The 24389-nt window shown below is 46.8% G+C and overlaps 1 protein-coding gene across 1 annotated transcript in view; it reads left to right on the top strand.

The window, feature by feature from the left end:
- Positions 1-24389, top strand: part of LOC140430266 (low choriolytic enzyme-like) — a 183240-nt gene that overhangs the window by 73912 nt on the left and 84939 nt on the right. Inside the window, exon 5 of the mRNA XM_072517691.1 lies at positions 7055-7233. Coding sequence (XP_072373792.1) covers positions 7055-7233 — 179 coding nt within the window. The remainder of the gene's footprint in view (positions 1-7054; positions 7234-24389) is intronic.

Below are 24389 nucleotides of genomic sequence, written 5' to 3'. Positions count from 1 at the left end.
AATTATTTGTTCATTTCTATTGTGTTGCGACTCCGGGTCAAGTGGGGTTAGAATTGACCACCCACTAGCCCAGGGGGTCGTAATAGTAATTGTTTCTCAAAGTGAGATGGCTGCAAAGTGAGATGACCCACAGCGATGATGGTCTCGCAAACCACTCACACATTTCAGTGTCTGCTAAACAATTCTCATTAATGTGGCGATGACTAGATCAAGTCCTTTGATACAGGGATTGCACTGTTGTGCTAACTTTCACATCCCAGAGTGCACAGATACAAGTTCTCTGCTGATTTTTCCAAAGATAAAGGCCTGGTGAATCATAGGGTTCAAGATGCAAGTCCAAATGCTGAAGGCATTGGAAGCAGAGGTCATTTAGGAGTAAGGAAAACTTGAGCACAAATGCAATTTTTCTTTGGCCTGGACTGCATAAGAATATGTAAAGGTCTCAATTTTCTCAAGTGAGATTCAATGGAACCTTGCGAGATATCATGATCTGCATCTCACACTTGTTGAGCAAGATCCAGATATGCATATTTCTGGCACAAAAGTAAAATGGGAAAGGTGGCCAAGGTATTCGATACAAGGAAGAAGCAGACAAATTGGCCAAGGAAAACAACAGGTCTGAGGATTGAGAGCAGTTTAGAATTTAGCAAAGATGGACCAAAGGATTGAATAAGAAGGGGAAAATAGAGTACAAAGTAAGCTTGCAAGGAACATAAAAACTGACATTACCGTTTCTACAGGTACGTGAAGAGAAGAAGATTGGTGAAGACAAATGTAGATTACAGTCAGAAACAGGGGAATGTATAATAGGGGACAAAGAAATGGCTGAGCAACTAAACATTTACTTTGGTTCATTCTTCACAAATGAGGATACAAATCAGATACCAAACATTTTGGGGAATGCAGAGTTTAGTGAGCGTGTGGACCTTTTTTACAATTCATTTATGGGATGTGGGCATCGCTGGTTAGGCCAGCATTTATTGTTCATCCCTAGTTGCCCTCCAGAAGGCGGTGGTGAGTTGCCTTTTGAACCGCTGCAGTACTTGAGGGGTAGGTACACCCACTGTGCTGTTAGGTCGGGAGTTCTAGGCTGTTGCCTCAGCAACAGTGAAGGAGCGGTGATATATTTCCAAGTCAGGGTGGTAAGTGACTTGGAGGGGAACCTCCAGGTGGTGGGGTTCCCAGGTATCTGTTGCTCTTGTCCTTCTAGATGGTAGTGGTCGTGGGTTTAGAAAGTGTTGTCTGAGGAACCTGAGTGAGTTACTGCAGTGCAGGTTGTAAATGGTATACATTGCTGCCACTGTTCATCGGTGGTGGAGGGTTTGAATGTTTGTGGGAGGGGGAGCAATCAAGCGGACTGATTTATCCTGGATGGCGTTGAGCTTCCTGCGTGTTGTTGGAGCTGCACTCATCCAGACAAGTGGAGAGTATTCCATTACACTCCTGACTTGTGCCTTGTAGATGGTGGACAGGCTTTGGAGGGTCAGGAGGTGGGTTATTCGCCATAGGATTCCTAGCCTTTGACATGCCCCAGAGTCACTGTATTAAGGAATTCAATATTAGTATCAAAATGACATTGGGGAAATTGATGGGACTGAAGGCTGATAAATCCCCAGGGCCTGATAATCTGCATCCCAGAGTACGTAAGGAAGTGGCTCTAGAAATAATGAGTGCATTGGTGGTCAACTTCCAGGATTCAATGGACTCTGGAACAGTTCCTGCAGATTGGAGGGTGGCTAATGTAACTCAACTATTTAAAAAGGTAGAGAAAAAACAGAGAATTATAGACCGGGAAGCCTGACGTCAGGAGTGGGAAAAATTCTAGAAGCCATTATTTACCGTTCGTCGTCCAGTACTTCTCCGGAGTGAAGAAACCACGATATCTTCTTCGCAGCCTTCAACATGTCATCGATGAAGATGATTATCTTGCCAAGGTCACCCCCACCACTTGCCTTCAAACAACCGCGCAACCTCAAACAAACCATTGTTTGCAGCAAACTACCCAGCCTTCAGAACAGCGACCACGACACCACACAACCCTGCCAGGGCAATCTCTGCAAGACGTGCCAGATCATCGACATGGGCACCACCATTGCACGTGAGAATACCACCCACCAGGTACGTTGTACATACTTGTGCGACTCGGCCAACGTTGTCTACCTCATGCGCTGCAGGAAAGGATGTCCCGAAGCGTGGTACATTGGCGAGACCATGCAGATGCTGCGACAACGGATGAACGGAGATCACGCGACAATCGCCAGGCAGGAATGTTCCCTTCCAGTCGGGGAGCACTTCAGGAGTCAAGGGCCTCTGATCTTTGGGTAAGCATTCTCCAAGGCGGCCTACAGGACGCGCGACAATGCAGAATCGCCGAGTAGAAATTTATAGCCAAGTTCTGCACACATGAGGACAGCCTCAAACTGAACCTGGGATTCATGTCGCATTACATTCACCCCCCACCATCTGGCCTGGGCTTGCGAAATCCTTCCAACTGTCCTGGCTTGAGACAATTCACACCACTTTAACCTGTGATTATCCCTTTCTCTGGATCTGTAAAGATTTAATTACCTGCAAAGACTCTCATTTAAAGTATCGTCTTGCATCTTTGACTTTGTCTATATATATATTTCTGGAACCTACCTCTTCATTCACCTGAGGCCGGAGCAGTGCTCCGAAAGCTAGTGATTCGAAACAAACCTGTTGGACTTTAACTTGGTGTTGTAAAACTTCTTACTGTGCTCAACCCCAGTCCAACGACGGCATCTCCACATTAAAGATTTTATAGCAGAGCACTTGGAAAATAGTGGCAGGATCGGACAAAATCAGCATGGATTTATGAAGAAGAAATCGTGCTTGACAAATCTACTGGAATTCTTCGAGGACATAACTAGTAGAGTTGGCAAGCAAGTGGATGTGGTATATTTGGACTTTCTGGAGGCTTTTGACAAATTCCCACGTAAGAGATTTGTGTGTAAAATTGAAGAGCATGGGATTAGGGGTAGTGTATTGAGGTGATATAAAACTAGTTGGCAGACAGGAAACAAAGAGTAGGAACTAACAGGTGTTTTTTAAATGGCTGGCAGTAACCAGTGGGGTACCGTAGGGATCAGTGCTACTATCCCAGCTAGTCACAATATAAATGGTTTAGATGAGGGAACAAAATGTAATATCTCCAAATTTGCAGATGACACCAAGTTGTAGAATCAAAGAATTTACGGTGCAGAATGAGGACATTCGGCCCATCGAGTCGGCACTGGCCCCTACTTAAGAGCACCCTACTTAAGCCCACGCCTCCACCCTTTTCCCGTAACCCAGTAACCCCACCTAAACTTTTGGACATTAAGGGCAATTTAGCATGGCCAATCCACCTAACTTGCACATCTTTGGACTGTGGGAGGAAACTGGAGCACCCGGAGGAAACCCACGCATACACGGGGTGGAAGTGCAAACTCCGCACAGTCATCCTAGGATGGAATTGAACCCTGGAGCTGTGAGGCAGCAGTGCTAAGCACTGTGCCACCGTGCCACCCCTGTGGGAGAGTGAGCTATGAGGAAGATGCAGGGAACCTTCAGTGTGATTTGGACAAGTTGAGTGAGTGGGGAAATGAATGGCAGATACAGTTTCATATGGAGAAAAGCGAGGCTATCCACCTTAGTAGCAAAAATGAGAAGGCAGATTATTATCTGAATGGCCATAAATTAGTGGAGCGGAATGTGAAACGAGACCTGGGTATCCTCGTACGCCAGTCACTGAAGGTAATCATGCAGGTACCACAGGCGGGAAAGAATGCCAATGGTATGCTGGCCACCATAGAGAGAGGATTTGTGTGCAAGAGCAGGAATGTCTTGCTGGAATTATACAGGGCCTTGGTGAGGCCAAATCTGTAATATTGTGTAAAAAAGCAAATTACTGCGGATGCTGGAATCTGAAACGAATGAGAAAATGCTGGAAAATCTCAGCAGGTCTGGCAGCATCTGTAGGGAGAAAAAAGAGCTAACGTTTCAAGTCCAATGACTCTTTGTCAAAGCTTCTCTTTCGCCTGTAATATTGTGTGCAGTTCTGGTCTCCTTATCGGAGGAAGGATGTTCTTGATCTAGAGGGAGTGCTTTACCAGACTGATTCCTGGGATGACAGGACTGACAAATGAAGAGAGATTGAATCGGTTAGGATTGTATTTGCTGGAGTTCAGAAGAATCAGGGGGATCTCATAGACACTTTTAAAATTCTAACAGGACTAGAAAGCATAGATGCAAGAAGGATGTTGCTGATGGTGGGTGTGTCCAGAACCAGGGGTCACTGTCTGAGGATAGACTATTTAGGACAGAGATGAGGAGAAATTACTTCACCCAGAGAGTGGTCGACCTGTGGAATTCGTTACTACAGGATTTTTTTCAAGAAGCAGTAAGATATAGTAGTTTGGGCGAAGGGGATCAAAGAATATGGGGGAAAGCGGGATTAGGCTATTGAGTTGGATGATCAGCCATTATCATAATGAATGGCTGAGCAGACTCAAATGGCTGAATGGCCTCCTCATGCTCCTATTTTCTATGTTTTTATGTTACTTATCAAAATGGGCATCCTGATATTTGTGGGTACACTGCATTCTCCTCGTCCTTGTAATTTTGAGGGCACAGCACTTGTCACCACAGATGCAGTGATGACCTCAGAAGAAGGAGTAATTTACGGGCCCCGGAATGAACAATGTTCTGTCGCCTCCCAGCGTGGGGCCTGTTGGATGGCCCATACTTTTTCTTTAACCGGATGGAGGCTCTCCCAGACCACGCGATAGCCCAGATGGGTCACTTCTCGGGCATGAAAAATGCATTTTACTCTGCGGATGCAAATGCCTGACTCAGCAAATGACGGAGCACCTTGTCCAAGTTATTCAGGTGGTCCTGTTCAGTCATTTTCCTGACCAAGACGGTGTTCAGATAGACCACTACGCGTGGAAACTCCCGCAGAATATTCTCCATCGCGTGCTGGAAAATGATTCCACACCAAAAGGCAAGCTGGATACTCGTAAAACCCCTATGCGTGTTCACCGCCGCATACCGACGAGACTCCGGGTCCAGCTCCACCTGGAGATACCCGTGGCTCATATCGAGCTTGGTGAATCAGTGACCTCTGGCCAATTTGGCATATAGGTTCTCAATCCGCGGCATTCAATACCAATCCTGATTGGAGGCCCGATTCACTGGCGATTTATAATCGCCACAGAGGCGAACTGTGCCATTGCATGGGGATGACCAGAGTGCCTCGTTCACAAACTTCACCAGCCAGAATATCCCTAGGCTCTTGAGCTGACCGAGCTCCGCTTCCAACTTAGGCAGAAGCACCTAGGGAGTTGAGCAAGCATGAAAATACCTTGTTTGCCCTGCAGGTTCCACATGGATCTTTTCCATGGTACCGCTGATCGCCCCCAGCCCGATCTGGAAAACCTCAGGGTACTTCACCAACATCGCGTTGAGGCCTCCTGAGACCATTCGGAAAACCTTCTGCCAATCAATGTGGAGGTGTTGTAGTCAGTCGCGGCCCAGCAAACTGGGGCTGTCACCATTCACAATGATCAGGAGCAAACAAGCGGACTGATGTCCATAGACCACCTGGGTCACCATGATCCCCGTAATGGCCAGCGGTTCTCTGGTATATGTGGCCAAATGAGCCTCAGTGTCCCGTAATGGCAGGACCTGCACTCCCATTCCGAGTCTCACAAAGCTGTGCCTTCTGACAACTGAGAAGGCGCACCTGTGTCTAACTTCATTAGCAATGAGTGGCCATTTACTGGAACCGTGACCCTAATGGGGGCAACTTTGGGTGACACAACGCAGTTCAACTGCAGACAATCATCTGCGGGCTCTTCCACAAAAATGCTGCGTAACTGGGGCAGATGATCAGTTCAAGCGGAGGAGCGGATGGATGGACCATCTCGCGGTCACTGCTCCCTGCAGCGTCTCCGACCACACGTTTCATATCACCTGGAGTTTTCCTCTTCCGGATCAGAGGAGGGGCCCCGCCTGGTCGTCAGGTTCCTAGGCCACCGGCCTGACCCTGGACAGGCTGCTGTCCTGAGCAGAGAACCGGGCCGTAGGGATGCCCCACTCCAGGGAAGGGCGCGCCCGAAGCTGAGGACGTCCATCACATCCTTGTTGCTAGTATTGAATTCACAGAAGCAGCCACATGGGAGTGTTGGGAATAAAAGGTTTATTTACTGAGATGCGAAAACTATGTACACAGGTGCCGGATGGAACTACGCTCTTGCTCACACTCGGGCCACATTTAAATACTCTGATTTCTTCTACTGCTTATGAGGGGGCTCCTAATTAGCCGAGCCTCATGGGTCCACTGTGGGTTATAACATTAACCTTGACAGTATCATTGCTGAATCTAATTGCTAACGTTTACGTAATAGGTCACTGGATGACTTTTTAAAAATTCAATCGTGGGTTGCGGGCATCGCAGGCTAGGCCAACATTTATTGCCCAACCCTAATTGCCTTGAAAAGGTGATGGTGAGCTGACTTCTTGAAGCACTGCAGTCCACAGTTCTCTTCCGGAGGGTGTTCCGGGATCTTGGCCCAGCGACAGTAAAGGAACGGCAATGTATTCCCAAGTCAAGGTGGTGAGTGCCTTGGAAGGCAACCTCCAGATGGTGGGGTTCCCATACATCTGTTATCTATGTCCTGCTAGATGGTAGTGGTGGTGGATTTGAAAGGTGCTGTCTAAGAAGCCTGGATAGTTTCCTGCAGTGCATCTTGTATATGGTACACACAGGAGCAGAATTCCGAGCTGATTTTTCTTCCCTTTTCTGGAAATACTGAAGGAAGTTTAAAGAGTTCCCATTGACTGACTCAGCACAGAGAAACAATTGAGTTTCAGACTTTCCTGATATGTATAGCTCAGCACCACATCTTTTAATGGGATTACTAACACTACCAGCAGAGACCCCATTAAAATTTGACGAAATTCATCATTTCCTTTGACAATTTATATGATTTATAAGATATAAACATCAATTTAAGTCTTTACTATTATTTATTTATTTTTTACTTTTTAGCTGCTGGTCAAACATAGGATATAATAGACGTGTCCAGTTTATTTCATTGGAAAAATATAGCTGTATACAACCTGGCATTATACAGCATGAGTTACTACATTCAATTGGTTTTAATCATGAGCAAAGTAGAAGTGACCGCGATAACTATGTAACCATCATTGAGAAAAACATTAGGAAAGGTAAGCATGCTTGAAGCATTTGTGTTTGCAACTGAAGTCAAGTTGGAGAAAAAGATACATCTTACGTACAATCAATAAATGCTAAAAGTACTAAAATAACTTTGCCTTGTTTTTTGCAGAAGTGTATTCTAGTGGGTTTGAAAGCGTTCTGGAGGAGACACTGGAGTAACAATTGGGATTATATAAAAGTAAAAATGCATCTGGTGCTTTATTAGTCAGTTGCAACTCTTTATATTAGGGAAAAGAAAATTCCTTTGAATTAATGGTATCCACATGTGTTGGTTTCTACAATACAATCCCTGCAGCTGGCTCCACCTTTAGCCATGTCGACCAAATTGCTAGCCAAATAGTGAAATGCATACCACTCACTGATAATTCTGAAAATATTTTCTGGTGCATATGAAAGAACTCCACCTAATCTATCCAGGCATCAAAAGTGGGTATTCACCAGCCTAAAATTACATGTGCCTCATTGTACTGCTCTTCTCTTGTGTTTGGAAACCTCAAAAAGAGTCATCAGCCATTAGTAGGGACACAAGGAGAAGTGTGTTGTGTTATGGGCCAGGGTTTAGAGAACCCCAAAGTGTATCATAGGGTTCACCTGACCCACAATGTTTAATAGATTGTGGTATGGGGAGTACACGGCCCACTCTGCAGGTGTGGTATAGCAGAAAAGGAAAAGTATTTTTTCAAGCAAAACAATGTTTATTCTATGAACGTAAGTTAACCTTTTTAAAACAAACTGAACATCTAAGCAACCATTAATTCAAATACAACCCCAAAGACTACAACACTAAGTAACCCTGTAAGCTGTCCTTTTAACATCCAAAAGACTTGACAAACCTTCAAACAGGAGCACATTAGGTTTACATTCAATGCTCAGACCTTTTACAATTCTGGGTTCACCAAGTGATCCATAGATAGTCTTTAGATGGAAGAGATCAACAGTACAGCTCTACTTCAGATGCAGCTCACTGAAAAACACAGACACACCCAAGCTTTTCTCAAACTGAAACTAAAAAGCAGAAGTAGAACTCAGCTCCACCCACACTCTGACATCACTCCAGTAACATGAGCAGCTCCATTTCTCAAAGGTACATTTCTTAAACACCCATTTCTTAAAGGTACTCTCACATGACACCTCCCCACAAGAAAATGAAGTAAACCATCAACTTCAAGATGGTTTCATTTTTCACCTTTGCACTATTCTTTAAGAAATGCACACAGCAAATATACTTTTTATTTTGAAAAACAACACATGCAAACAGGTCCATATAGTCCATTTTTTTTCTCGTTCTTCCTCCAAATTAAATCCTTCATGATTGACAGTCTCTTTGAACAAGAAGGTCTCCGCATGATCCGTCCATGACTCTACACCTCGGCATTTCTCTTTAAAGTTAGATACTTTAGTTCAATCTGATCACAGAGTCCCTTGCAATTCTCCAACACAAGAGCATTGGTTGTCACAGCTTTCAGGCTTTCAAATACCTGTTGAAAGTCCGCTGTCCATTGAAATTTTCGACGTTTCTTCAGCAAGTCCATCAGTGGAGCAATCACACTACAAAACATTTGCACAAATGTTCGATCAACTCCACTCATGCCAAGAAATCGCATTATTTCCCGTCGTCTCGAGGGTATTGAAAACCACTTAAGGAAGTGATTCGGGCTTTTCCAAATTCACTTTTGGCTAGGTTTATCACCAAACCCGCCTCCTGAAGACGATCAAATAACTCCACCAGATGTTTTAAATGTTCTGTCCATGTCTGGCTGAAAATTACCAGATCGTCGATGTATACCGCACAATTGGGTAATCCTGAAACAACTTCGTTAGTTAACCGTTGAAATGTGGCTGGGGCGTTTTTCATGCCAAATGGCATAACTTTGAATTGGTATATACCATCTGGAATCACAAAAGCTGAAATCTCCTTCGCCCTTTCGGATAAAGGTACCTGCCAGTAACCTTTCAGTAAAACCAGTTTGGAAATAAAAACTGATTGTCCTACCTTCTCAATGCAATCCTCCAAACGTGGGATAGGATAAGAGTCCGTTCTTGTAACTGCATTAACCTTTCTATAGTCCACACACAACCGTTGGGTGCCATCTGGTTTTGGTACCATCACTATGGGTGAGCTCCATTGGCTGCAACCCACTCCAATTATGCCATTTTTAAGCATACACTCAATCACTTTGTTAACCTGTGCCAATTTTAAAGGGTTAAGTCTGTATGGATGTTGTTTGATCGGAACAGCATTTCCCACATCTACATCATGTATAGCCATTTTAGTACTTCCCAATTTATCTCCACAAACTTGCCCATGTGATATCAATAACTCTTTCAGGTCAGTTTGTTTTTCCTCTAGAAGGTAACTCAACAATTTATCCCAATTTTTAAGAACATCCTCATTTCCAATTTAATTTGAGGTATGTCCAATTTACAGTCATCTGGATTTGGTTCATCACTTTGAGTTAGAATCATTAAAACCTCCTCCTTTTTCTCTCCTTCCCTTTCAAAGTACCCTTTAAGCATATTCACATGACACACTCGGTGAGTCTTCCTTCTATCTGGTGTTTTTACCACATAATTCACCTCACTTAATTTCCTTTCAATCTGATAAGGTCCACAAAACCTAGCTTTTAAAGGTTCACCTACCACTGGTAACAATACTATAACTTTATCTCCACAGGCAAAACTACGAACTTTGGATTTCTTGTCCGCTACCCGTTTCATCGCATTTTGTGCAACTTTCAAATGTTATCTAGCCAATTCACCTGCTCTATTTAATTGTTCCCTAAAATTTGACACGTAATCCAATAATGTAATTTCTGATTTCTCACTCACCAATTTTTCCTTAATCAATTTAAGTGGTCCTCTTACCTCATGACCAAAAATTTGTTCAAAAGGACTAAATTTGGTTGACTCATCAGGTGCATCCCTAATTGCAAACAATGCGAATGGAATTCCTTTATCCCAATCCTCTGGATAATCTTGACAATAAGCCCTCAGCATTGTCTTTAATGTCTGATGCCACCGTTCTAACGCTCCCTGCAATTCTGGATGGTACGCAGTTGATTTAAATTGTTTTATTCCTCAGCTTTCCATAACTTCTTTCAATAACTTTGAAGTAAAATTTGATCCTTGATCAGATTGTATTTCTGTGGGTAGTCCATATCTAGTAAAGAATTTAAGTAACTCCTCCACAATCATTTTAGCTGTAATATTACGTGCTGGAATGGCCTCTGGAGCCCTAGTAGACACATCCATTATAGTCAAAAGATATTGATTCCCACTTTTCGTTTTAGGAAGCGGTCCTACGCAATCAATTAGGATCCTTGTAAAAGGTTCCTCAAATGCTGGAATGGGTATTAAGGGCACTGATTTTATCACTGCTTGAGGTTTCCCTATCACCTGACATGTGTGACATGATTGACAAAATTTAACTACATCTTTATGTAGTCCAAGCCAATAAAAATGATTCTGGATTTTAGCTTGAGTTTTCCTTATTCCCAAATGACCTCCCACTGGTACCTCATGTGCACCTCGCAACTCCTCCTTTCAATACCCTTCCGGCAATACCACTTGATGAACTTTTGCCCACTTTTCATCCGCCTGCATATGTAAAGGTCGCCATTTTCTCATCACGCCATCACTTTTACGGTAATAACACTCTGCTATACACGCAGATTACTCTTCCATATATGCTTTCTCATACATCCGTTTTATTTATATATATCTCTGTTGTAACTCTGCCAATTTTCCTGAACAAAAAATATCCGTCTCATCCTCCACCTGTTCTTGTTCTTTTGCATATTCAAGCTCCTTTAATTCTTTTTCATGTTCAAGTTGCTTAATCTGCAACTGGATCTTTGCCATTTCTAATGAGTCAGACTGTATCTCAGGCAACTTTAAGTGCTTAGCCACCGCCATAATTACCTCATCTTTTCGCATTTTGTCGGGTAATGTTAACTGCAATGTTTTTGCCAAATCTAACAGTCTGCTTTTAGTCTCTGTCCGTAAGGTACTGCCTGTGACTGTCTCCACCTCCAAAAACTTCAGAGCCTCTGAAAGAGCTATTGTCCACAACACACTCCCCACTTAAACTAAAATACCACACCTGAAAAGCAACCACAATATGCTCACGCCAATCCACCTAACCTACACGTCTTTGGACTGTGGGACGAAACCGGAGCACGCAGAAGAAACACACGCAGACATGGGGAGAACGTGCAGACTCCGCACAGACAGTGACCCAGCGGGGAATCGAACCTGGGACCCTGGCGCTGTGAAGCCACAGTGCTAGCCACTTGTGCTACCGTGCTGCCCCAGATGTGCGGGCTAGGTGGATTGGCCATGCTAAATTGCCCTTAGTGTCCAAAATAAAGTGGGGGTTACTGGATTACGGGGATAGGGTGGATAGGTGGGCTTGAGTAGGGTACTCTTTGTAAGGGCCGGTGACAACTCGATGGGCCAAATGGCCTCCTGCACTGTAAATTCTATGATCTGTTTGAAAGACCAGCGACGCCTGTACACTTTGGCCGTCGCGGGCCTTCCCCTCTGGGTCCCTCCTTGGCCTGATGGGCAGCCGATTGCTCAGGGTGTAGGATGGATCTGCTCATGCACCACTGTCCTAGATATCGTCCATTGCATGTAATGACTAAGGAATTGGGAGAGGGTGAGTGTCTGCCAACCAGTGTTATGGACTAGGGTTGAGAAAACTCCAAAGTATATCATGAGTTCACCTGACCTACAACTGTTTATTAATTTTGGTTACAATGAGCACAAAGGGCCTGTCCTTTAGGTGTTATTCATCAGAGGCCTTAAGCACTTTATTCTATGAATTTAGGTAACATTTTTATAAACACACACAGTAAGCATTTTTATCAACTACAAACATAAATACCCCACACAGCTACTATACTCTATGTATAACCCTTAATAAATTTCCCCTTAAGCTGTTCCAATTTAATAACAAGAACCATGAACCAGAAAATCCTTTCAAAAGGTGTGGCCAACACACAGCACTCAAGACCTGGTTTGGATGCTCTTGTGTCCTTTTCAAAACAGCAGGTTTGAATTTCTTCTAGAACACAATTATTTCTTTTCAAGTTATCAAGCAGTCTGGAAACAGCTTTTAAAATGCAGATGGAGAAATACTTATTTTTCAACCTGTGCTGTACAAATCAGTTCAAACCCAAAGTGAAAGTAAAACTCAGAGCCACAGCCCAACTCCCTACTCAAAAACGAAAGTAAAAACCCAGGGCCACAGCCCAGCTCCACCCACACAATGACATCACTGAAGCCATGTGATAAGATAAAAACATTTCTTAAAGGGACACTACCATGACACCAGAGAACTACGGACCATCCATTTCTCCCCCCTCCACGGTGCACACACTCACCCTCTGGTCGCCAAAATGTTCCCGGTGCTGGGACTCAGCATCTGGGTGCCCGGATGTTGGCCGCTGCGTCTGTGGTGTTGCTCTCTGCAGTGTTCAGGCACAGTGTCCAGGCACCACGGTCTGATTATGATGCGAGGCAATAACTCCCACATGCTACATGGCACACACGCCTACCTATGGGGTTCAACTTGGGAGCTGTGAAATTCTCACTTAACTATGATTGCCAATTCCCAATTAGCAATAGTCTTCAGCCGTGTGGTCACATGCCTCCACGGTCAGTAAGGGTTATGGCTGGACGGTAGGGCATGCAGGCGGGGTAGCCACCGGAATGGTAACGCACGATCCAGGGGCTGGCATGATCGACCTGTGGGCACTGAGAAATGCATCCCTCTCCTCCCCCAGCTGAGGCCATGAGCGGGCACCTCCCCTGCACTGCAACCCCTCCCCATGACCCCAATGGCGGCTCACCTCGACCGACCCCTGATGGCGGCCCACCCAACCGATCCCCAATGGTGGCCCAGCCCGACCGAGGCTGGTACTCTGGGGACTCCCTGTCCAAAACAAGACATCGGGCAGGAGATACAGAAGTCTGAGAACACGCACAAACAGACTCAAAAACAGCTTCTTCCCCATTGTTACCAGACTCCTAAATGACCCACTTATGGACTGACCTCATTAACACTGCACCTTGTATGCTTCACCCAATGCCGGTGTTATGTAGTTAAATTGTGGACCTTGTGTTGCCCTATTATGTATTTTCTTTTATTTCCTTTTCTTTTCATTTACTTCATGATCTGTTGAGCTGCTCGTAGAAAAATACTTTTCACCATACCTTGGTACACATGACAATAAACAAATCCATCCAATGCTCAGGTGGAGTCCAAAGAGCCTTGTCCACTTCTCTGATACCTCCTGGCATTAGGAAGATGAATTGGCAAAATTGTTCAGGCTAATTTCCATACAATTGACGAGAGCAACCCCATATCCAAAGGCCTCGCATCATTCAGCGGCCTCCCAGGAAGTGCTCACATTGGCAACAATTAGTACTCCTCGTGAACCTGACGGAAGGGCTTCTATGGGAAGCTGAGGAGATGAGTAGCTATCTTTGCTCACAGGCAAAGAGCCCGGAGGTACTGGGCTTGCTGCCCCGGTGCTTGGCAGGGGGTGGGGGACCTCAGCTGGGGGTGGGGGTCCCTCCGCAGGGGTGGGACGCCATGGGGTGGTGGGGGTGAGGTGCTTGACGGGAAATCAGTGGGGCAACTGCTCGCAGCACCACCATGCCAACCCCTGGATCGTGTGCACCAGTTCCGGGGGTAACCCTTGTCCCTGCTTGTCCGCCTCACCAATCACCCATACCTCCACCAATTGCTGAGGCCTCTGGCTGTGCGGATGAAGGCTATTACTGATAGGGAATTAGCAATTGTGGTTAAGTTAGCATCTCGCAGATGCCAAGTGGACTCCCGTGGGTGGGCGGGCCATGTATGTGCGAGTCAAACCTTGCTGCCTGGAAACTGTGCTTGAACACTGTGAGAGGCAACACCACACACGTAACATCCAAACATCCAGGGGACGGGACAATGCTCCACAGTCAAAGGGTGGTGAGCACCACGGGGAGAGGGGGTGCCCGGAGAGATGGGCAAAGGGTCCGGAGGTCAAGAAAGTGACAGAGGCATCATAATGGTTGAGCAAAAAGGAGTTTAATGTGCTGTTCATTACTCCTGTTGGTGCCGCCCCCCCCCAACCCCAACACCCCCCCCCCCAATCTCTCTATCCCCTATTAAAACCCCCACCCCCTGTTCCTCCTCCAGTACCCTCAGTCACCCTCAACATGCCTAGCCCTCCTAGCACTACCAATACAGCTTGGTGTTTCCCCAGGATGCACATCTGAGGTGGAGGCAGCCAGCTGCCTACCTCATCCTGCTCAATCGGCTGCACATTCACAACCATGCTGCCCTGTTCTGTGTGTTGAACTCGAGATGCATCCTCATCATAGAGGTGGAACTCAGGGGAGCCCACCGTCGCCACTCCATTGCGGTTTGGGTTGGCACTCGGCACCCTCGGAGACTATCCTCAGTGACTGGGACATGCTCTGCAGCACCTGAGACTGGGACAAGCTCCACAGCGCCTCGGCCATGCTCATCTGAGAGCGGGACATGTTCCGCAGAACCTCATCAAGGTAGGCCTGGTACTTACTGGGTGACATCCCTCAGCGAGGCGATCATTCTGTCGAGGCCCTCAGCCATAGCCGTCACCGACTGCGTGACACTTTGGACACATTCACTAATGGTGCTGATGTCATGCACCAGGCTCTCCACTGTGGTCACTACTCTAGCAGTGTTGAACTCGGTGCCACTCATTGCCGGCTCCATCTCCTGCGCCCGTAGCCTCTGGGACTCCTCCTCTGGGACGTCCCAGCTGTTCCTTATCGTCGCCATCAGCTCTGGGTAACCCACTTCCAGAGGCTCAGCATCAGGCTGGGACCCAGCTGGAGCCTGAAATCCAGCAGCCCTCCGACTGTTGTCTTGCCTGTGGGTTCCTGCCTCCAACTGATGTGCATCATCAGCAATATGGTGCTCACCAGGTTGTGCCCCAGACACCTGACCACTAGTATTTCCCACCGAGGTGCGTGTATCTGCGCTGGTGGAGGGTGGGGATGACAGCTGTGCCACGACTATAACAGTTGCATCCTTGGAGCTCCCCTTCGAGGTGTTCTCCTCGGAGTCAGGAGAGGGGAACGCTCGGGATGGGCCAACTCCGCAATCTGGAGGACCTGCGGGAGAATGGACATGTGGTCAGTGGGAGGGATGGGTCAGTCAATAAGGCGATCAGTACTCATGTTTGACAGGTCCTCCAGGTGGAGCCTGGTGGTTCCTTACCTCTGTGGCGTCCGCCAGCCTCCGCATGGTAACCACCCTGTCTCGGTCTCACCGGTCACCTCCAGGGCCCGTTCCTCGAAGGAGGTGAGGATTCTGATGTCCGACACCCAACCGCTAGTTTGGGCCCTGCCCCGCTGATTATGGGAGATCTTTTCCTGAGGAGACACAGAGAGGGCATTGTTGGTTTACAGTAGTGGGAGAGGGGGTGTGAAGGCGTGAGTGGGGGTTGAGGGGGCGGAAGGAGGGCTGGGAGGGTCACCTGGGGGGGTTGGGGGTGGATACTCCCTTGGGTGGGTTGGGGGGGCGTTGATGTCTACTCGCATGTGCTGTCCGGTGTAGGTTGTTGACTTACTTCCGACACTGGAGGCTAGTCCTCCTGGTCACACTGCCCGAGCTGACGGCTGCCGCCACCTCATCCTGGGCAGCACTGGCTACCTTGTGGTTCACCCGCCGGATCCTCGGGGGAACAGGACATCATTTGCGGAGAGAAGCCCGTGAGGTCATGTTAAGTAGACCAATTAAAGTTGAATTGCGGACTTCTGGTGGCGGCCATGCGGGAGACGGCCATGGACTTGGTGGCTCCCGGGCGGATAATTTTTTATTTGCTTACCTAAAGTCCCGATCAGACGTTTTAGCACAGTCCCAAAGTTCGGACTCAACACAGTGAATGTGCCGGAAAACCTCTCGAGTGGTCCAGCATGCATTCTGCAGGAATCAACAAGGGAGAGAAAAAACGTGAACAAATAGACTGCGAGGTTCTGGAGAGCGCGTTTGAAGGCGCGATGGCGATAGGCCCAGAGCCTGTGCTTCCGGCCCAATGGTTTACAGCCCAATTAGTGGACCTTTTAAACACTCAATTTCAGAAGCAGAGGATGGAAATCTCCGAAGACCTGGCAGGTACCATTGACCCAATAAAAGCAGCAGTGGGGCGGGTTGAGCAATGGTTGCAGTCCCAGGGCGTTTCCCTCCAAAAATTGGAGGAGTCTGTCACCGAACTCAAGGACCGGTTGGCCGTGATGGAAGCAGAGCTTTCCCTGATTGTCGGCAATTTTTAAAAAGTATTGGATAGAGTGGACGAGCTGGAGAACCGCGACCGGCAGCTGAATGTCCAGATAGTGGGTCTTCCGGAGGGGCTGGAAAGTTCGCAACCATCGGAGTTTGTGGCACAGATGCTGAGAAAGCTGTTGGGGAGGCGGATTTTAATTATCCCCAGAGGTGCATCATGCACACAGGGCGCTGAGAAGGAAACCCAAGGCAGTTGAACAACCGAGGGTGATTGTGGTGCATCTGCATCGATTCCTGGACAAGGAAGAAATTCTGAGGTGAGCCAGGCAGACAAAGAAAGGGAGGGCAGCGTTATCAGGATTTACCCTGTAACGAAAAGAGGGTTTCCTTTACTGCACAACAGGCTGGTATTGGGTGTCACAGATAACTGTGGGTGTCTCTCTCCTGCAGGTGTTAAAACCACGACCCGGAAGTGTCGCACTGGGACAGCTTCGCAAGAGAGAGGGGACAAGTCTCACTGTTTATACCTAACCAGTGAGGTTGTCCTTATGCCACACCAGTTACCTTGACTGCCACCTACGCCTGTGCGAGTCTCTCTCCTGTGATGGTGAAATGTCACCCGGAAGCGCCCCACTAGTGCAACTTCACAAGAGATAAAGAAAGAGGGACCACTGTTTATTCCTGACCAGTAGCCTCTCTTGAGTGAGCATGTTCAAAGCGCTCAGATTCCCTTTTCCGGTCCTTGACTACGGGATTATGTCCTGGCAATTATTGTGACTTGACCAGAGTGGACAGTGAAAGGAAGGTGAGACCACAATAATGGTAGTTTTAAAATAATTGATTTATTCAAGAGAAATTAAGTCTTCTGCAACTCAGATTAACCCATACACAAAAACACCGATTATGAAATACTATGTGTAAAACAAGAGACTAAACGGCACATCGAAAATTCTTACAGTTTACACAGATTTACTTTAGCGACGCAAACACAGATACATTCACTCACCCACCCCAAACCTCAACAAGCTATACTAATTGGGAGTTTTCTGTGAGCTGGAGGAATATACTCACCACTCCAGGGACAGAATAGTTAAAAAAACGTTGAAACAGATTTCTTTAGATCTTCTTCCAAGGTGGCCGGTCCTTGCGGCTGTTGTTCCTCCGGCTCTCGCGGTCTGTTTTCAGCAAGACGAAGCGTGTGCCAGGCAAGAGAGCAGAGTTCTCCAACAGTTCCTCAGACTTGACCTTTTAAGGGCAAAACCCTGAATGGGTCAAACACTGACCCTCCCACAGGTGAGTTCCAGGACAAAGGAAGCCGTTCTGATTGTTGACAGAATGGAAGTGATCAAGTTCCCCAATCAAACGGTGTCATAATGTAATTTGATTTTAATCAGTGCCCTTGCAATGTCTCTGGTTTCTGCTGGTCTCTTGACAATGGTCGCTGGAGACAACTTTAATCGTTATCTCATTAAGGTATTGTGCTTCCGTCTGGCCAGGGCAATAAGTGATTTGCATTTCAACTGCCCCTGTTCTCTTGACAATGGTCGCTGGAGATAACTTTAATTGTTATCCCACAAAGGTATTGTGAGTCTTTCTGGCCGGGGCTGCAAGTGATTTGCATTTCAACTGCCCCTGGTCTCTGAATGAGACTGGGCTGTTTCGTGACTCATGGCCAGTTTGTCTTGATTCAGTTTTCTGCCTGATCTGCCCATTTAAAATGGAATGTCCTGTTCCAACATGTCCAGTTCATTTTGGTCCTTTGATGAGTTTGCTACAACTTACAACCCCAATCGGGGTGTGCAACTAGCTAAATGCCTGCCGGTTTTAATAAAGTCAAGACAGTTCTCCACGAAGAAGGTGTGAGATTTGGTATGCTGTATCCGACCTGCCTGTGGATCACCTTCCATAAAAAGGAATACTTCATGGATACCCCGGAGGAGGCGGATAGGTTTCTTCAAGACCAAGGGATTGGGACTTTGTAAATATGTTAAACTTTTAAAATGTTCTTGTTCTGAGTTGTTGGGGATTGTGTTATTAGTTTGATTACTGTGTATTCTAATACTGTTACTAGGTTCCTCTATCCATCGCTCTCCTCTCGGTTTTCCTCCTCGTTCTTATGAGGCGGGACTGGTGCTCACGAGCTGGGGGGATAGGGGGTGAGGGGGGTATCTGTTTACTCGGGCACTTTTGTCATGTGAGAGTACCTTTAAGAAATGGGTGTTTAAGAAATGTACCTTTAAGAAATGGGTGTTTATCAGTGATGTCAGAGTGTGGGTGGAGCTGGGCTGTCTGTCAGCTTTTTACTTTCGTCTTAGGCTGTTTGCTGCAGGGTGTATTTTAGTTCTGTTTTCAGTGTTGGAGCTGAAGCCAGACCAAGCAGATGTACTGCTGTTCTCTCTGGCATCAAAAGACTATCTCTTGATCATTTGGTGAATTCAGAATTATAAATGTTCTCAGTAGTGAATGTTGTTTGGGAAGTTATTAAGGATTACTTAGTGTTGTATTCTTTGGGGGTTGTATTTTAATTGATGGTTGCGAAGATGTTCACTGTATGTTTTTAAAAGGTTAACTTGAGTTCATAGAATAAACATTGTTTTGTTTTATAAAATACTTTTCCATTTCTGCTCTACCACACCTGTAGAGTGGGCTGTGTGCTCCCCATACCACAATCTATTAAAAGTTGTGGGTTAGGTGAACTCGATGATACACTTTGGGGTTCTCTAAACCCTGGCCCATAACAAATTGGGGGCTCGTCCGGGATAAAAGTCTATCTATTGGATTGGCTTAGTGAACTTAAAGACAATGAGGGGTGAGCATATTGTGGTTGCTTATCAGATGTGGTATTCTAGTTTAGTAGGGAGTGTGTTGGGGACAATGGCTCTTTCAGAGGTTCTGAAGTTTTGGGGAGTGGAGACTGTCACACGCAGTACCTTACGGACAGAGACTAAAAGGAGACTGTTAGATTTGGCAAAAACATTGCAGTCAACATTACCTGACAAAATGGGGAAAAATGAGGTAATTATGGCGGTGGCTAGGCATTTAAAGTTGCCTGAGATACAGTTTGACTCTTTGGAAATGGCAAAAATTCAGTTGCAAATTAAACAAATGGAACATGAGAAAGAATTAAAGCAACTTGAATACGAAAGAGATAGAGAGGAAAAAGAAAGAGAAATGGAGATACAGATCAGGGAAAAAGATAAAGAGAGAGAGTTTGAACTACAGAAAATGGCCATGAAACATGACAGTCAGTTAAAATTGGCATGCGTAAAGGGAAACGTACAGTTGGATGATAGTGATGAGGATAGTGAGAAAGAGCGTCATAGTCAAAGTCTTGGTGGGGATCTATTTAAATATGCCCAAGCATAGCCAAGGTTTGACGAGAAGGAGGTAGAAGTCTTTGTCATTTCATTTGAGAAGGTAGCTAAACAAATGAAATGGCCACAGGACATGTGGGTATTACTAATTCAAACAAAGCTGACAGGTAGGGCTAGTGAAGTGTTTGCGTCACTACCGGAGGAGGTATCTGGAACACATGAGGAGGTGGAAAAAATCCATCTTAGGTGCATATGAACCAGTGCCTGAAGCAAACAGACAAAGGTTCAGAAATTTAAGGAAATAATTTGGTCAAACATACATGGAGTTTGAAAGGCTCAAACAGAGTAATTTTGATAGGTGGAGAAGGGCTTTGAAAATAGACCAAACGTATGAAGCTCTCAGAGAAATTATACTTTTGGAGGAGTTTAAAAATTCAATTCTTGATGTAGTGAGAACTCATGTGGAAGAACAGAGGGTTAAAACTGCGAGATTAGCAGCGGAAGTGGCAGATGATTATGAATTAGTTCAGAAATCAAAGATTGGTTTCCGACATCAGTTTCAGCTGGTGAGGGATAGAAACTGGGGAGATGAGAAATACTCAAGTGGTAAAGGTAAAGGTGATCTGATGGGAGATAATAAGGAGAGTGTACCTCAGATTTTTTTTAAATCCAGAAGGGTGGAAAAGAAATGAAAAGTTTCAAATGTTTTCACTGTAATAAACTAGGCCATGTAAAGTGAAAAGCACTGGGAAGGCTGATGTGGTAAAACAGGATAAGACAGTAGGGTTTGTTAAAGTGGTAAAGGAAAGCCCAAGTGAAGCGAAGGAGGTGAAAAAGATTGTACAGCCTGATCAAGAGGTGATTGATAAGAAGGTGCCAGATCTCTTTAAAGAATTTACTTGTGTGGGTAAAGTTTACTCATGTGTATCAGGAGGAGCAGGTAAAGAAGTCACAATTTTAAGAGATACCGAAGCTAGTCAATCTTTAATGGTAAGAGGTGAGGAGTTATGTGGTTTGGGAAGAATGTTGCCAGAAAAGGTGGTAATTTGTGGAATTCAGGATGAGAGGAGTAGTGTTCCATTATATAAGGTAAGGTTGGAAAGTCCAGTGAAGAGTGGTGAAGTGGTAGTAAGAGTGATAGAGAAAATATCTTGCCCAGGAATACAGTTTATCTTGTGTAATGATATAGCTGGATCGCAGGTGGGAGTGATGCCTACTGTGGTTGATAAGCCAGTTGAAAATTAGCCAACTGGAGTGCTGATGGACGAATATCCTGGGATTTTTTCCAGATTGTGTAGTAACAAGGTCGCAAAGTCACAGGTTAAGACAAGAGGAGAAATCAAAGAGTGAAGATAAAGTTGAAGTGCAATTATCAGAAACGATTTTTGATCAGATGGTTGAAAAAGAACAAGAACAGGTGGAGGATGAGGTGGATATTTTTAGTTCGGGAAAATTGGCGGAGTTACAACAGAAAGATGTAGAAATAAAACGGATGTATCAGAAAGCATACACGGAAGAGGAATCTGAGTGTATACCAAAGAATTATTACCGTGAAAGTGATGTCTTGATGAGAAAATGGAGACCTTTACATATGCAGGCGGATGAAAAGTGGGCAAAAGTTCATCAAGTAGTATTGCCGGTAGGGTATAGAAAGGAGGTGTTGTGAGTTGCACATGAGGTTCCAGTGGGAGGTCATTTGGGAATAAGAAAAACTCAAGCTAAAATTCAAAAACATTTTTATTGGCCTCGACTACATAAAGATGTAGTTAAATTAGGAATAAAACAATTTATATCAACTGCATACCTTCCAGAATCACAGGGAGCGTTAGAAAGGTGGCATCAGAGACTTCCGGGTGCAGCGATGACCAGCTAAGTCGTACGTTTCGGCACCTCCCGTTTTAACGGACTTTTGGGCTCTTATCGGGAGCCCCAACGGCAATTTTCGAAGACTAAACCCACTGTGAGGCGACATAGAAGGGAGTCCCCCCGGATGTGAATGGATAGAAGAGATAATAGTGGCCAGATTGCGGAGGATCCTCTGGAGCAGCGGCAAAGAAGGGAAGTGAGAAGCAAGATGGCGGCGGAGGGAGGCCAGTTGGTATGGGGCCTGGAACAGCAGGAGTTCCTCCGGCGATGTGTGGAGGAGCTCAAGAAGGAGGTGCTGGCGCCGATGCTGCAGGCGATTGAGGGGTTAAAGGAGGCGCAGAAGACCCAAGAAATGGAGCTCCGTGGAGTGAAGGCAAAAGCTGCCGAAAATGAGGACGAGATACAGGGCTTGGTGGTGACGACGGAGACGCACGAGGCACTACATAAGAGGTGTATGGAGAGACTGGAAGCCCTGGAAAATGGTTCGAGGAGGAAGAACTTAAGAATCTTGGGTCTTCCCGAAGGGGCAGAGGGAGCGAACGTTGGGGTGTATGTGAGCACGATGCTCCATACCTTAATGGGAACTGAGGCCCCGTCGGGCCCCCTGGAAGTGGAGGGAGCGTACCGAGTCCTCGTGAGAAGACCAAAGGCAGGAGAAATACCTCGAGCAATAGTGGTGAGGTTCCCCCGCTACAAGGACAGGGAGATGGTCCTGAGATGGGCGAAAAAGACACGGAGCAGCAGGTGGGAGAACGCGGTGATCCGCGTGTATCAGGATTGGAGTGCGGAGGTGGCGAGAAGGAGGGCGAGTTTCAATCGGGCCAAGGCGGTGCTCCACAAGAGGAAAGTCAAATTCGGAATGTTGCAGCCGGCAAGACTGTGGGTTACACACCAGGGTAAACACCACTACTTCGAGACGGCAGAGGAGGCGTGAACATTTATTGAAGAGGAGAAGTTGGACTAGATTTGAGAAAGAGTGTTTGAAATGAAGTAGCGAGGTGGTGGCAAGGGACTGTGAATCAGATGGGGGAAAATTTTCTTTCCCCTCGAAGAGGGGGGACACGAAGAAATGTGAGCGCCGGTGGGGAAGGGGAGGGGGAAGGAGAGAGGGAGCCATCAGGGGCGGGGCCGAGAGGGAAGCACGGTCTTTGTTCCCGCGCTATGGAAATTGTGGCGGGAAAAGGGGGCGCAGGAAGGAGGGGGCCTCACATAATGGGAGGCTAAGGATAAACGGGGGAAGCCGAGGTCAGCCAGAGTTTGCTGACTTCCGGAAGCAATATGGGGGGGAGCAACTAAGCTAGAGAGGGATCTAGCAGGAGGGGGGGGTTAACTGGGTTGCTGCTGCTAAGGGGAAGGGGGGGCTGTTACGGGATGGGATGGTCGGGACGGGAGGGCACCGTCCGGGGGATAAGCGGGTGCGTGGGAACCGGGTGAGGAGCTGGTCTAAAAATGGGGATGGCTAGTCGACGAGTGGGGAGGGGTAAAGAGCCCCCCAACCCGGTTGATCACGTGGAACGTGAGAGGGTTGAATGGGCCGATTAAGAGGGGAAAGGTATTTGCGCACCTAAAGAGGCTAAAGGCAGACGTGGTCATGCTTCAGGAGACGCACCTGAAACTGGCGGATCAGGACAGATTAAGAAAAGGATGGGTGGGACAGGTATTCCACTCGGGCTTGGATGCGAAAAATAGAGGGGTGGCAATACTGGTAGGGACACGGGTATTGTTTGAGGCGAAGACCACAGTGGTGGACAGTGGGGGTCGATACGTGATGGTGAGTGGCAGATTGCAAGGTGAGGCGGCGGTGCTGGTGAACGTATATGCCCCGAACTGGGATGATGCGAACTTTATGAAGCGTATGTTGGGGCGCATCCCGGACCTGGAGATGGGAAAGTTGGTAATCGGGGGGGGGGGCTTCAACACGGTGCTGGACCCAGGGCTGGACCGGTCCAGATCTAGGACCGGGAGGAGGCCGGCAGCGGCCAAGGTGCTTCAGGGCTTTATGGAGCAGATGGGAGGAGTGGATCCCTGGAGATTTACTAGACCAAGGAGTAAATAGTTTTCCTTCCTCTCCCATGTCCACAAAGTGTACTCCCGGATAGACTTCTTTGTCCTGGGAAGGGCGCTGATCCCGAAGGTGGCAGGAACGGAGTATTCGGCTATAGCCATTTCAGATCATGCCCCACATTGGGTAAATCTGGAAGTAGGAGAGGAAAAGGAGCAGCGCCCACTCTGGAGATTAGATATGGGAATGTTGGCGGACGAGGGGGTATGTGTAAGGGTGAGGGGATGTATTGAAAGGTACCTAGAGATCAATGATGACGGAGAGGTCCAGGTGGGAGTGGTCTGGGAGACGCTGAAGGCGGTGGTTAGAGGGGAGCTGATCTCCATAAGGGCCCATAAGGGGAAACAAGGGTAAAGAAAGGGAGAGATTGTTGGGGGAGATTAGGCAATATGCGGAGGCTCCAGAGGAAGGGCTGTACAGGGAAAGACGGAGATTGCACACGGACTTTGACTTGTTGACCACGGGTAAGGCAGAGGCACAATGGAGGAAGGCACAGGGAGTGCAGTATGAATCTGGAGAGAAGGCGAGCCGGCTACTGGCCCAACAACTTAGGAAGAGGGGGGCGGCGAGAGTGATTGGAGGGGTTAGAGACGAAGAGGGAAAGATGGAACGGGGAGCGGAGAGGGTGAACGGGGT

This window comes from Scyliorhinus torazame, chromosome 10 (assembly GCF_047496885.1).
Source record: "Scyliorhinus torazame isolate Kashiwa2021f chromosome 10, sScyTor2.1, whole genome shotgun sequence".
Classification (NCBI taxonomy): Eukaryota; Metazoa; Chordata; class Chondrichthyes; order Carcharhiniformes; family Scyliorhinidae; genus Scyliorhinus; species Scyliorhinus torazame.
The sequence above is the reverse complement of the archived record's forward strand: the minus strand, read 5'-3'. Positions and strand labels throughout refer to the sequence as shown.